The sequence below is a fragment of the Patagioenas fasciata genome, chromosome 2 (genome assembly GCF_037038585.1).
Source record: "Patagioenas fasciata isolate bPatFas1 chromosome 2, bPatFas1.hap1, whole genome shotgun sequence".
Lineage (NCBI taxonomy): Eukaryota > Metazoa > Chordata > Aves > Columbiformes > Columbidae > Patagioenas > Patagioenas fasciata.
The window spans coordinates 122,856,452-122,871,371 of NC_092521.1; the positions used below are offsets into that span (position 1 = coordinate 122,856,452).

Below are 14,920 nucleotides of genomic sequence, written 5' to 3' on the forward strand. Positions count from 1 at the left end.
CCTGGGAGCGCCCATCACATTGTCCGGGCGGCTGCTGGGTCAGCAATCCCATTTCAGGGGAAATCTCCCTGCTGCTGCTGCTGCAAATGTGGGAGATGAAAAGCACAATGGTGTTTACAGGGACAGCGGGATGGGGATTCAGTACAACGTACGTGTTAAAATACCAGCGGTGTTTTCTGTGGTGACACCCAGATGAATTCCTAGCCCTATACCCTATATCTAGATGTGTATTACAAACACATTAGCTGCTTGCACCCGTGCTTATTACAGACAGTCTCCTGCAGCAAAACCTTACCTAAAGTTAGCAAAACCCAAAGTTTTGAGGAGCCAGCCATGCCACGGCTGATCGGAGCTGAGCCAGCCTTTCGCTGCCACAGAGCCTCAAATGCTCCCTCAGCCCTGCTGCAGCTTCTGGATTTCTCTGCGCTTTGGCTTCACCACCTGACCAAGGCACATTGTCCCAAACTGAGTAGATTTTATCTAGGGACGTGCACCCTCATGTCCACTCCTGCTCAGTCAGTTTAACGTTACATTATCAGCTGCACTTGGTCTGTTCAACAAGGCCCCATTTCACTCTGGCTGCATAATGTGGTGACAAAGTGAGGCAACTGTGAACCCAAAGAGAAGGGCAAAACAACTTATTGCAGGGGATGAGGGAGTTTTCCCTTGCTCTTCTTTTTATGCCGCTGCCATTTAGCAACTAGTGATCAGGTGGGTAGTTTATAGGCACTAAGGAGTATGTGTTCATGCTACAGTGGGCTATGTAGTTATTCAGTGTTAGGTATAGCTTTTTCTGCCTATGAATAGGGGTGCTTCACAGCCAGGGTGCCAGACTTGCTCCAGTGCAGGATTACCATGTGCACACCTTTGTAGCCACAGAATCATGGAATAGTTTGGGCTGGAAGGAACTTTGAAAGCTCATCTAGTCCAACCCCCTGCCATGAGCAGGGACATCTTCAACTAGATCAGGTTGCTCAGAGCCCCGTGCAGCCTGGCCTTGAATACATCCAGGGATGGGGCATCTACCACCTCTCTGGGCAACCTGGGCCAGTGTTTTATCACTCTCATTGTAAAAAATTTCTTCCTCATGTTGGGGCTGAATGTCCTTGTCACGGAGGCACTCTGAGATTAGTTTAAGGGACAACAGGGTCCAAAACAACTTTTATTACGCCGGTGAGAAACAGGGTTTTAGCACTCCAAAAGTGACTTAAATACAGGTTCGAATATCAGTTGAGGAACATTATTAAGGGGCAGCAACTAATACAACAGGCAGTCCACAGAGTGCATGCACGTGGCTTCACCCAAAACAATGCCGGAACCATCTCCGAGTCCGGGAAGAGTACACACTTGTCTGAACACGGTGCAGGATTATTCTTAAAGAGATACAGGTACTCGTAGTGAGTACGGAAAGTACGCTCGCGATTCCGCGAGGGTAAATTTATAATACACTCGTAATCCTGCGAGGCTTAATTTACTTACACGTGCAAATGTGCACGGAATACTACACGTGCTTATATGGAAGCACGGGAGGAAAATACACTCGCAATTGTGCAAGGAAATGATTTAAAGTACGCGTGCAAATGTGCACGGAAAGTTACTCATGCATATGTGCACGGAAAGTTACTTGTGCTTGTATTAAACACGGAAAGTTACACGTGCATATGTGCACGGAAAGGATAAATACACTTGCGATTGTGCGGGGAAATAATTTTATACATGCTTGTATTAAGCATGGGAAGTTACACGTGCAAATGTGCACAGAAAGTATAAATATACCCGCAATCTTGCGAGAAGTTTTACTCACACACGTGGCGGCAAGGCAAGCGGGGTCTCCATCCCGGGGAGGGGGGCTCTCGGCGGCAGCATCTCGCTCGTGCTCCGAGAGACCGGCAACAATGGGCGGAGTCTCGATGAGAGTCCCGTTTTTTATATAGGCTGATCAGACCTGACTGTAGGCATTCTAGAAGCTTCTCTGCACTCCCACACTGGCTGTGGGGTGCCCCTGAAGCCTCCAAACATCCCCCACTGGCCGCAGGCGCCCAGCGGCTCACTGGCGCCTTGGCAATCCCTTCTCCTAATGGCCCTGGCCAGGGTGTTCTGAGGCCAAACAAAAGAAGCTGTTAGCCTCAAGTAGCAGAGAGAGAGGGAGATGTGCCTACTCCTTCCATACTGAAGGAGGGGAGGAGATAGGGGGGTTTGCATTCTGCCACAGTCCTTTAGATTAAAACCACTACCCCTTGCCCTATTGCAACAGGCCCTGCTAAAAAGTCTGTCGTCTTTCTTATAGGCCCCTTTTAAGTACTGAAAGGCTGCAATACTGAATGAAAGGCATGCCTGTAATGTGCTGATGCTGGGCATTGCCCTAACGTGGTGGAGGTTTGTACAGGGGTGGCGGCAATGAGATTTTGGTGAGATAGAATACAATCAGAAATCCCTGTCTTCTGCGGGTGCCTAATCCTGGCTTGCCGGGTTGGTGGCTGGAGTTTGTTTTGCTTATTTTTTGAGGACTGCGAGGTCACCATTTCCCTGTTGTGTGAAGCCTGGGAATAGTGAAGCATCTCACAGCTTTGCAAATATATTTGGCTAATTTCTAGGCATTCTGCATTTAGATTACCAAGCAAACTGTGCTGGCTAAATGACAGGAATCTTCCAGTATTTCTTACACAACATTTTCAGTGCATTTGCTCTGTGTCAAATAAAAATGTAATCTGGCTTGCAAAAGCAATAGCACCTACAGAAAAAAAATGTAAAACTACGGCCTTTTTTGCAAAGAACTGAATTTAGTTCTCTGTAACCAGATTCTCTCTTTCCATTTCCCTGTTGAAATAGAAGATGAAGGCCCTCATGGGATTGCTTTTGCTCTTGGCAAGACCCTCAGGAAATTTATAATCAACTAGTGATTTCCAGGAGGCTGTTTAGTATTTGATCATGAGGATTGCAGGTATCTTATTGCATAGCGTTTATCCCATGGTGAAAAGATATATTCCCAAAGTGCCCATCCATGACCATACCCAGCCACGTCTTCCTGCCTGTCCCAGTCACCTCGTAGGGAAATGGTGCATCACTCTCTGATTCTGAGAAGAAAAGCAAATATCTATAAGATCCCCTACAACATTACAATTTTCTTATTTTAGGAAGCCTGTGGCGCACACTCAGATTTGCGCCTGGGCACAAAGCAAGTGCACATGTGGGACAGGGAGGAAGGAGGGGTGACAGTGCCTCTGTGGCCCCCTGGTCCTGAGAGGAGTCAGGTGTTGGTCAGATTTCAGCCATCATTTAGTAAAGTTGTCAGGTTGCTCTGACTAACCACATCCACCGAGACACTGTCGGCAGGTGGGAACAGCTGGACCAGATGTGCCGCTGCTATAATTCTCTTTTCTGGTAGCAGCTGTGGTTCACCTTGAACAAGGCATATGGTTAATGACACTATGCCAACCCTGTCCTGCACAAACTTTGCTTCCACGCAACCAGGCGATAAACCTGAGCAGCTGGTGGCACAGAGCAGCCAGCTAGAGCAGGGGTAACCTCTGGGCTGCCTCCCAGCCTGCTCCTGATGAAGTGAGAAGGTGGAAAATAATGTACAAGGGCTGGTGGCCAGAGGTGGGGAGAGGACATCCAAGACCTCAAAGGATGGAGGCCATTCCACTTGCTGAACAATTGAAAAAAGGCAATTCGGGAAGTAAAAGTGAAAACTGGTCCCATGGTAACAGTTCTGGGTTACTCAAAGAGAGAGTATCGATTTAGGCAAAGACATTCCATGTTCCATGTTAGCCTCTCCTTGTAACAACCTATTTTTATTAATAATCCACCTTTTAGGCTTCATTCACTTCTACTATTCCCCTAACAAATACAGCCTGCAATCTAGCACTTAACTGGGTAGGTCTAAAATGCCATTTTGCTCTGAAACACACCGTTTCCATTCCTAAGGTAGGAAGGAAAGTCTCAGAGAGAAGAAGGGGGTATGAGGCAACTTGATTCAGTGGCACTAGCAGTCTAAGCACACGAGATAAATAAAAGAGTGAGGAAGTGGAAATGTGGGCAAAGTTGCAGCTTCAATTGGTGGGAGTTCCTTGTCACCAGATTTCAAGATTTCTGATAAATTTAAAGGACATTTCTGTTCCTTTGAAGGAACACTCTACATGCCTTCTTTTGAGGCTGTTTGCTCTGCAGGAAATATTTCAGGACTTGTTGGGCTGGAGCAGAGCAGCTATGAATCCACTGTGTAGCATGGTTAGGACATTTGGTGAAGGACTGGTCCAGGTTGCCCAGCGAGGTGGTAGATGCCCTATCCCTGGAGACATTCCAGGCCAGGCAGGGGAGTTGGACTAGATGAGCTTTGAAAATCATTTCCAATCTCAAACATTCTGTGATTTATGCAGGAAAAAAGGTCATTCTGGTCCCTGCTCCTGTGAAACACTTTTGGAGCTCAAACTGGAACTTGGTTCTCCTGTTTAAGTCTGAAGAAGGTAACATGTAAGAAAGTTATGGGGCAACATTACTACCCAGAGGGGTTTGCCCTTGTCTCACGTGGCCTGGATCCCATGGGTGCAGCAGGTTAGTTTGTCATTCCACTATAGCCCAGCTTCCCTGCTCTCCCCCTGCAGACCCCCGTAGCATTCAGCTGGAAGGGAGACTCTTGAAGGGCTCATCCCAGTAGGTGCTCAGGCACTGCCAGAGTTACACAAAGGATACAAGGCTGGTGCATGGACCATACAGGCTGCTTCTGGCAACCGAGATGGTCCTGTCTGGTTTGTATTCCAGCTTAGCAGTCTAAGGGACGGGAGGGACTGAAGTAATTTTACAGTAGAAGGAGGGACAGTCACTGAGCAGGAATATTCATGGCCAGGCTGGATGATGTTGTGTAGGATGCATGATGCTGTACCCAACACATGCTTTCTCCACCAAAACCAGGCTTCCCCAATATTCTTCCAGACTAAGTATATTCAGCAGCAGATTGTAAATGACGGTGAAGAAAACAGTCCATCTGGCAGGTGGTTTGCTTAGAAATACCTTTATTTTATAAAGCCACAGTTTGTTCTGTAAAGTTTTACCACACTTATAAAAAAGGGGTTGACAGTTCTGAGGGAGAAAAGAAAAGCTGAAAACATTTCTTGTAATTCAGGGTTACACAAAGGTTATATTTATAATATATATATTTATTTATAATTTGGAGACAGTAGAGATGAAACTGCAACACGCGGGCAGCTGCGGGGTCATATTTCAGAGACTTGCTCATGTCCTACAAATAGCGTTTCTTGACAGAAGGGGTTCACGAGGACCATCCCGCTGTCGCGGTAGTCGCCATTGGCGGGAGAGCGTGGCTCGGAGAGGTGGTCCTAGGAGAAAGACAGAGAAGCAGGGTGAGCACTTCCCACCCCTCACCCGCCATGAGCACATAGGGCACTCTGCTGTGCCAATGCATGGGAGGAATGGACTGGTACTTTTATCACTTCTCCCAATCTTCCAAAAGTGCCTAAATTTTGGGGGCTCCAATTCTTGGAGAGCTAGGTTTGATGAGCCAGTTTTACCCTTCTTCAGGCAGTAGGAGCTGTGAGTGAAGGGCTTCTCTGATAGTCAGGCTGATTCTTTCTCAGTCTGGGCACTCTGAAGTCAGATGCACCAAAGTTCAGGTCCCTTAGCAGAATTTGACCTTTCACTTTTTTTTTTTTCTTTTCACTTTCACGACACATTGCAACAGCTTCCTGTCTATCAGCTCATCTTTACTCCTCAAAGATGCATTTTCAGCTTCTATTCAAGGTCAGAAAACCACAAAAAATGGTTCCAAGCTACCCAAGCATGCCCCAGCTTAGTCATGTTCTAATCAGGTTTAAATGACTCAGACGACAGCTTTTGGAGACCATCCTATACGTATGTAGGCCTATCATTCGATTCTTGGTAAGCTGAGACCAGGTTCTGCCTTAGCTTGAGCAACATGATTGTCAGTAAAGTGGGGTTAATGAAGCAACTGCGAGTGTTTGTCTAATCACATCATCACATCTCAGAGGTTCCTTTCTAACCACTTTTTTGTTTTAACTTAATGAGTTAGTCAACTAGCTGATCTGAAAATCACTTTAGCATAAACCCAAACTCTCTACTGTTTCTAGGTTTTAAATACCTTTGAACTAAGCTAAATTATTCTTCTTTGTCTCTGAGGCCAGGGAATACATTTCTATCTGTAGGATCACTTACCAATACATGAATAATCCCACTGGACCAGTCCAATCTGTTAAGTACAGGCTGATGAGTATACACCACTACCACACACCCTCATATATTGATGTTTTGATCCTTCATTTACTGGGAACATTCACTTGCTGAACTGGTATTCGAGAAGGCATAGACAGCTCCCAAGACATACATGCACCAAATTAATTTGCATTATTAATGCCTGCTACCCCTGTTATCTGATGCTGTGTGAGACATGGACAACAGCCAGATTAGAAGGACCGACTGTCAGTAACACGCCAGCCCAAAGTGTTCTCCTAAGCAGTCATGGTATGGCCAGACATTGGCCCTGGGCTCAGAACGAAGAGAAACCCAGGAACAAATTCACCTACAGGTAGTTAACTCCTGTGACCACACAGCAATGCAGAACGTATCTGCAATGGCTGGGAACAGGATGGCAATCTGGTTTTGGTGACTTATTTAGCCCATCTTACACCTGTGTAGGGGTGAGTCCTTCTTGAAAAGCTGTTTCCCTGAATATACATAGGGATTTCAAGACTTTATTAATATGACTTCCTCTCCTCTTCTCCCAGCATGGCTTCAGTTACAGTTTTCAGACACTATTTCTGCAAGTGAGGTACCTCTGAAGTCTCCAGGGACTGGATCTCTCTCGGTAACTCTACAGCATGTCTGTTGAAGTAGTCCATGGTAATAGCATTATTCCAATAGCTCAGGTTGTTTTCTGGGTTAGATGTCTTTTTCTTCCTCCTCATGCAGCAAACTGTCAGCAGAACTGCTGTCAATAGAAACAGGCCAAAAATCTGGTTATTTCCTTTCAGTAAGGATTCATCAGTATCATGGATTCTTTTACGTTACTTAAGGAAAGGGCTGGTGACCTTCATTTATACCATTCACTCTCAGTCAGATCTAGCTCTCTCCTAACAAACCCCACACAATTAAGTCACAATCTGTGCCAAGCAGACGAGGCTTTGGGCTTGGCAGGATACACAGTGTTTACTTTCTTTTTGAGCTGAGTTTATAATTTTAAAGATTTGGCTGCCTGGCTAATGAAAAGCTTTGGTGTTGAAACTGATGGTATTTTAATACCTAAGAGGGAATCTATAGAGCCTCTAGGAGAGGGGGCACTCCCCAGGACCATAAGAGATGCCTCTGCGCAGATCTTTTTTGCTTCAAGCATGTCCAGATGCTGCAGCGATGAGCACATTAGCAAACAGGCAGCGAGAGACACCTGCTCTAGGCTCCAAGACCAAATTCATAAATGCAATGTGGTTGCACGTCTTCAATATCGAAACCTTCTGCCCTGAAATGCCACTGATCCCTAGCTCTGTCATAGCCACTCATAACTTGGATTTTGGCTACTTTGTGACCATGCTCCAAAACATCAGTGACCGCAAGGGGTCACTGGGCAGGATGAGGCACTGGTGAGGTGGTGTGGAGATCCCCTCCGGCACCTGTCTCATGTAGCTTATGCTTCCAGTGCAGCATTATTCCCAGAGCTGGGGTTTTCCTGCCTGTCTCCATCAGCTCTATCAGGATGTGGGATCTACTGATAAGAGTAATCCGTTCCCCATGCTAGCCTGGCCATTAGGGGTGCCTGAGCCTGGCGCTTTTTTCTTTTTTCTTATCTTCAGAAGACACTTAAGCTTTTGCAAGATGAAATATTTGAGCTTAAAGTGGAGCAGTTAGGCAAGACAAAGTGACCAGCAAGTGAGTCATAGAATCATTTTGGTTGGAAGAGACCCTCAAGATCATAGAGTCCAACCACTAACCCAACACTGGCACTAAACCTCATCTCTGCGTCTGTTAAACCCCTCTGGGGATGGTGACTCCACCACCTCCCTGGGCAGCCTGTTCCAAATTGTCTGTCTGGTCTCAAGGCTACAAGCACCCCCCAGCCTGCAGAGATGCCAGAATAACATTCGCCCAGCAGGCAGGCCAAACACGAAGCTGGTGGAATATTATTTTCTGGAATTGCTTTCCATTTAGTCATCTCTACTGCAATTCAGATGGGTAATCTTGGCAATTTTAGGAAAGTCAAGCAAACTCGCTGTAACAAACTTTCTGCTCCCACTGGTCCTTGCTCAGGCAGAAGCTGAGCTGTGCACAAGGGTTTGTTCAGAGGAGACGCGCATAAGCTCTGTGTGCTTATCTTACACCTGTGGAATTAACTAACCTGTTGTGCTTGTAATCTACCTGATTTATACAGACAGACAGGTAGCTGAGCAGGGACTTTCTTTGATTTGTACCTGTGAAAGAGGGAATGCCCTGCCGTAAATCCACTGCATTATTTCTAAACCCCTCATGGTAGAGGAGAGAAAATATTCACAAAGCAGAACAACATATTATTTTCTCAGCTACAGCAAAAATTATTTCTTGGAATTATAGCCCAGAGGAAAGAAAAGACTGCAGAGAGGTCAAAGCTGCTTTGTTTGTTTTGACAAACATTGCAGCTACCCACATGCCATGGGTCTAATTTCTTATCCCATCTACCCACGTAAAATGGCAATACAAAAGTGCAAGGCTAGAGCTCTATTTAAAAACACAAGAATAAGCTACTAAGAAAAAAATTTGATGGGTTTGTGTTCAGGCAGTTTATATCTCATTTAAAGGGAAAGGTGAGCTGATGCTATAAATCTTCCGAAACTAATGGAAAAATCTCCCGCACTGCTCCTCCATGTTTTAAAAAACAGCAGGTCATCATCCAACTTACTATTATCTTTGACTATTCTTGCTTCACTCTTTCTATCACCAATAACTTCATCTGCTGACAGCCCGACAGGGAGACTCCAGTTGCTGTGCTGCAGGCAGGCACCTCATGGGGGCCACCAGAACTGTGGAGCTTTTTGATACTCCAGCAACAAGTGGTGCAGCTGACACACCTGAGGGATGGGGTGCCATCCTGAGGGACCTGGACAAGCTCAAGAAGTGGGCCCATGTGAACCTCATGAGGTTCAACAAGGCCAAGCACAAAGTCCTGGCATCTGGGGCAGGGTGAGCCTCAGTACCAATGCAGGCTGGGGGATGAAGGGATTAAGAGCAGCCCTGCGGAGAAGGACTTGAGGGTACTGGTGGATGAAAGACTGGACATAAGCCGGCAATGTGTGCTTGCAGTCCAGAAGGCCAATTGTGTCCTGGGCTGCATCAAAAGGAGCGTGGCCAGCAGGATGAGGGAGGTGATTCTGCCCCTCTGCTCTGCTCTGGTGAGACCCCACCTGGAGTACTGAGCCCAGCTCTGGAGCCCTCAGTACACGAAAGACATGGACCTGCTGGAGAGGGTCCAGGGGAGGCCACAAAAATGATCAGAGGGCTGGAACACCTCTCCTGTGAGGACAGGCTGAGAAAGTTTCGGTTGTTCAGCTGGGGAAGGCTCCAGTGAGACCTTATTGCAGTCTTTCAGTACTTAAGAGGGGCCCACAGGAAAGATGGGGACAGACTTTTCAGCAGGGTCTATTACAGTAAGACAAGGGGTAATGGTTTTAAACTAAAGGAGGGGAGATTCAGGCTAGGCATGAGGAAGAAATATTTTACAATGAGGCTGGTGAAACACTGGCCCAGGTTGCCCAGAGAGGCGGTAGATGCCCCATCCCTGGATGTATTCAAGGCCAGGCTGGACGGGGCTCTGAGCAACCTGATCTAGTTGAAGATGTCCCTGCTCATGGCAGGGGGGTTGGACTAGATGACTTTTGAAGGTCCCCTCCAACCCAAACTATTCTATGATTCTAAGTGCTCCCTAAGGCACAGAGCATTTTTGAAGTTGCCTGAGGATACAAGAGCCCCAGTAAAGCCAACTCCATTGTTGTGCAAATTATTTTGAAAGCTTTAAGTTTTACAGCTTATAAAATGTTGTGTCTGCTGACAGAGAAGTACTGGATTTTGGTTTTAGGGGCTGGAAAGCTGGTGACACTGAGTTAAGAGAGATATCTGTTTCTGCCAGCAGGAAAAGGCCTTGCCAGGTGCAGATATGGTTGCTATACAGCAATAATGATATTTTCCTTAATTATGCTGTTGGCCTCTGACCTCAGTGCACAAACAAGCAAATGGATGGAAGACTGTGGAAAATGGGTTCCTGAGCTTCCTCAAATATTTTAGCAGAAGCCTGTCTGCTTAAGCTGCCACAACCCAAAGGAGAGAAGACCTGATTTAAGAGGGAGAGAAAGGACAGCAGGGTTGGAATGAGGGTGTTCCTTCTTCATCTCATATTAACAACCTTTTTGGGGGCATATTTTAGTGAAATTAATGTAGCCAGTAAAAGGACTGCTTGCTTCCAGAACAACACTAGGAACAGGGTTCCCCTGTAACCCATATCCTTTGAGCTGCTGCTACTCTGGAGGGAGAAAAGTCAACCCACATATTCAGGGGCTATGAACTGCTGACAAGTTCTGGCTCTGATGCTGGCCTATTTCTGGCCCTAAGGCAAATTATGTCTGCATTATCTGTCCTCTCACCCATGAAACAGGCCATAATACATCCCACAAATGGGAAAACAAAATGCTCTTAGATCTGCAGGTTTTTAGGCTGGTGGAAACAAGTCCATCACCTACTCTCACCTGTACAGCAGGAGACTTTCTACCTGATAACTTTGATCCCCAGCCTATAAGTTGTATTTAAGATATAGAACATCTCATGGGAAAACACTCAGCTTGATTTAAGGACTTGGAGTGACTGGATATCCATCACATTCCCACACAGTTTGTTTCAATGCTTAATATCCATTGTGGGACAGGTTTACATTTCCCTTGTCACCCAGCCTCAACTGCCACTTTCTCAATTCCCTTTCGTCTTTTTTATTAAAAGCTTCCACTATGTTTCCACTGTGAGAAATGTACCAAATAGATGTGGGCTGCAGCCTCTTCTTGGACTACATGATCACAAAAGTGGAGCTATGTTGCATTTCTCAGCTCTTAAATCATTCACATGGCTCTTTCCTAATCTTCCAAACTTTTTTTTTTTAAACAGGATTATACTCCATGTTCAATACTGGCCTCATAAATGCGGTGTAATGAGATCATACCAACTCCCTACAATTTCCTGACAGTCTTCTGTCTTTTCTTTCAATTCATTTAACTATTTTACCAATCTTATACAGCTGCATATGCCCCCTACTCTCTAGCTCCCACGTAAAACATGATCTTAACAGACCTGGACAGTGCAAGCACTTGCAAGTCAGGAAACATTCAGAACAAAGTATGTTAATTTGCTCCTCTCTGTGCCTGCAGATCATAACATAAACTAAATTCCTTTAGAACTCTTGCCTCAATTACTAAAATAGTAGTTTTCCCATATTTATTTCAATTCCCCTCATTTACTATGGCTGTCTATAGTAGTACAGCCTTAACTGTGATACAGGTATCACAATGGATTTGGTTATTGACCATGGCTGCTTACATCTGGAGACAGGAGGCTCTTCTCCATCTTAGCCTGAGCTCACACCTGGGGATTAGACTCAGGGCTTGGGATCTCTCTCACTTCAGACTGGGAAGCAAATGTGCATAGGTTTTGTGATGACGAAAGTGGGTGAGATAATTCTGGAAAGCGTCCCAGTGCATGAAATGTGAGCTAAGTGGGGTTAGGTCCAAGGCAATTCTTCATATATTCTTTGAGTTCTGCTGACGTCTGTGTTAAGAGGCTCAGCCTTCCTCTCGCGTTTTCCCGTGTCAGCAGAACTGACTGAATTAATTGACTTCTGCATGTCTGATTTGCAAGTTTTCTGTTCTTCCACGTTTTTTCAAGTCATTCTGTAATTAGAGAGACGTAACTGCTGGGAGCCCAAGGATCAGGACAGTGGGGTTTAAAATGAATTCATATAGTACCTTGTTCTGCCCTGAAAAGACAGGCACCCACACACGCACATGCACAAAAATGTTCAAGGCTGCCTGAAGGACACTGCAAAACCAACTTAAACCGTGACATGCAGAAAACACTGATAGCAGTATTATATATTACTTTGCTTTTCTGGGAATGTAATGATACAGAGTCCTTCATGTTTGCAGCCCTCAAATGGCATTAGCAACATTACCCTTGTTATTTACACCTTGAAGCTGAGGTACCAGAGGTGAAATGATTTCCCCAGGTTCACACAGCAGACATGGCTAGCACATTCCTATTCAAAGCATTATTTTTCTGGCTAGCATTTTAAGGGATTTCAGTGGGACTCAAAAATCTATGCATCTTTACAGAAATACGTACTGTAAGGACAGAGAGGCTAAATCCAATCTCTTATTTCAGCAGGTGAGCTCCTGAAGCCCAGGTCTTCAGGCTAGTGCTACAGCCACTGACTGGTGGGACCTGGCAGGGTCTTTCCTAGAATCATAGAATAGTTTGGGTTGGAAGGGACTTTAAAGAGCCTTCTAGTCCAAGCCCCTGCAAAAAGCAGGGACATCTTCAACTAGATCAGGTTGCTCAGAGCCCCGTCCAGCCTGGCCTTGAATGTCTCCAGGGATGGGGCATCTACCACCTCTCTGGGCAACCTGGCCAGTGTTTCACCACCCTCATTGTAAAAAATTTATTCTTCTTTTCTAGCCTGAGAAATTTCTTCCTCCTGTCTCAGCATCCCAGGCACTTCTTCCAGTGGGGAAGAGGAGCCAAAGGCTCCTGTGGTCACCTTCTAGCTGGTCACTTCCCCTGCTATGGAAGTTAAAACACCTACAGGTTTTCAGATAACAGGTCCCTGTCACTAGAAGGTGTGACAGTGAGCAGCATGTGGGGCCCTACTGCACCACATGTCCAAGAGGGAGACATGAGTTTCTGCAGCATCCTCTTGTGTTTTCCCTTTGGAGGATTTCGGGCAGCAGAAGCTGTGCTCAGAAGCATGCTGACAAGGCAAGTTTTTCCAGCCTCCTTACCACCCCTTCCACAGGGGAGGGATTATAGGGAAAGGCACAAGGGCTCCTGGCAGAGGAGGGATGCACTGGCTGCCACACAGCTCTGCAAGGACTCTGGAAACAGCCCAGAGGTCAGCGAGTGAGCTCAGAGGCACTCCTCATTAGCAGGAGGAGGGAGCTGTGTTAATTAGATTCCTGTGGTTCTGCAGCCACACACAGGCTCCGGATGCCTCTCCTCACCTCCTTCTACTTCTTTCCAGGGTGTGTTAGTAATTTCTGTGCCTTGGGGCTACCTCTCCCCCTGGTGCAGGACCTCATCCTTTCTCCCAGGTGTTTCAGCAGTAGTTTGAGACTTGCTGTCCCCATCGGTGGGTCTGGCCAGCAGCCTTGAGGGTTGAGCACCAGAGCTACCAGCCCGCAGCTATGGAGCAGCAACAACCTCCCACAAGAGGAGTCCTCAGTGACTTTCTCTGTGGCTTGTTCCCTCCTAAGGCAGCTCAGGCATTTCACAGCATGGAGCTGAATCTTGATATCTGAGATACCTCCACCTTTCAACATCCCAAGGCAGGAGTGGGACAGTGTTTCCTGAGTCCATGACCACAACAGCTGTGAGAAAACATTTTCAGCCCTCGAAGATGAAAAGAAATCCAAATGGCTGTACTCCTCATCTGTCTCTTAGCATGAGCCCGCTCTAGAACAGAAATGATGAGCAAATGCCAGTGGGGAGCTTTCTGTCCTTGGCTGCAGGTGCCTGTGCCCAGGAGGTGGCGACAGTCCCCTTCACACATCCCATACTGCACACCCCATACCGTACACCTGCACCAGAAGACGCACAGATGCCAGAAGAAATAATTTTTCTTCTCCTATAGGAACAATCTATGCCTGTACAACACCACTTTATCCTGACATAGTTTAAACAGCATAACTTTTGGATGAAAGCAATTCCCCAGGCACTTCAGCCAGATCCAAAAAACCCTACCTTCATTTAAATGCCTGCCTACCATTCATTTCAACCCTGAAATAAGTCTGAGGATCCTCAGATTTTAAAAGGAGAATCCTACTAAAGACTATCCTCAGCAATGTGGTCCCAAAAGCAGGACTTAAATATTTGAATCATTTAAACAGTTGTATTAGCTTACAAATATAAGAAACAGCATAGGCACAGCCCTATGAACGCATACTGTTATGGTACAGAAGAACAGAAGTTTAAACACCACTATTTAATGAATACTGGGTTAGAAGTCCTGCTAACAGACTCATATTATTATTACTACTAGCAATAACTGCCATTAGTTATTAGCTCATATATGGCACACTGCAGACAGAGACGTATACCAGTTTACACACTGGTTATGCTTCCTACGCTTGTGTTGTATGGTGTTAAGATTTTGTGGTTTGTATTTGGTTGCTTTCCATCCAGATCAGCTTTCCTTTTGAATACTGGCCCAAAACATAATGTTTGGATTTATCTGATCCTCTCTTTCTACTGACTGATAGACAAGGCACTATTCAGCAAACCATCATATATTGCTGCTTTTCATCACGCTGCGCTTGCTATACCCTAGGTTCTCCTCCATACTTCTGCTTTGGTTTATCTTTATTTTGATTGCACACCTTCTAGATTTAAACTTTGTTACCACTCATGGTTTTAATCACACTGGCAATAGCAGAACCAGTGGTCCCAGACGTACAAGTCTAACAAATATGTTGAGCCCATCCAGCAATTTGCAGCTGCCAAAAGGCTCAGAGTTGTTCCCTCTCCAGGTGTGCATTCCTGCAGCCTCATATGCTCCAGGTCTTGTGCTCATCTGATCCTGTGGGGAGCTGATTCAGCTCACTGGGTGGACAGAAAATCCCAAAGAGCAAAGTGAATATTTTTTTGGCCACTTTAGCAATCTGAAAGTGGCTCAGAG

The 14,920-nt window shown here is 45.9% G+C and overlaps 1 protein-coding gene across 4 annotated transcripts in view; it reads right to left on the bottom strand.

Moving 5' to 3' along the window:
* Nucleotides 1-4,995: 4,995 nt before the first annotated feature.
* TMEM108 (transmembrane protein 108) overlaps nucleotides 4,996-14,920 on the bottom strand; it is a 252,658-nt gene continuing 242,733 nt past the window's right edge. For 3 of the 4 annotated variants that reach the window (XM_071804877.1, XM_065832969.2, XM_065832972.2), the window contains 2 exons: nucleotides 6,807-6,961; nucleotides 4,996-5,336 (listed from right to left, as the gene is read on the bottom strand). In XM_071804877.1, the coding sequence (XP_071660978.1) occupies nucleotides 5,214-5,336; nucleotides 6,807-6,961 (278 nt within the window). In that variant the 3' untranslated portion in view covers nucleotides 4,996-5,213. The remainder of the gene's footprint in view (nucleotides 5,337-6,806; nucleotides 6,962-14,920) is intronic. The other variant, XM_065832971.2, reaches the window with a different exon arrangement.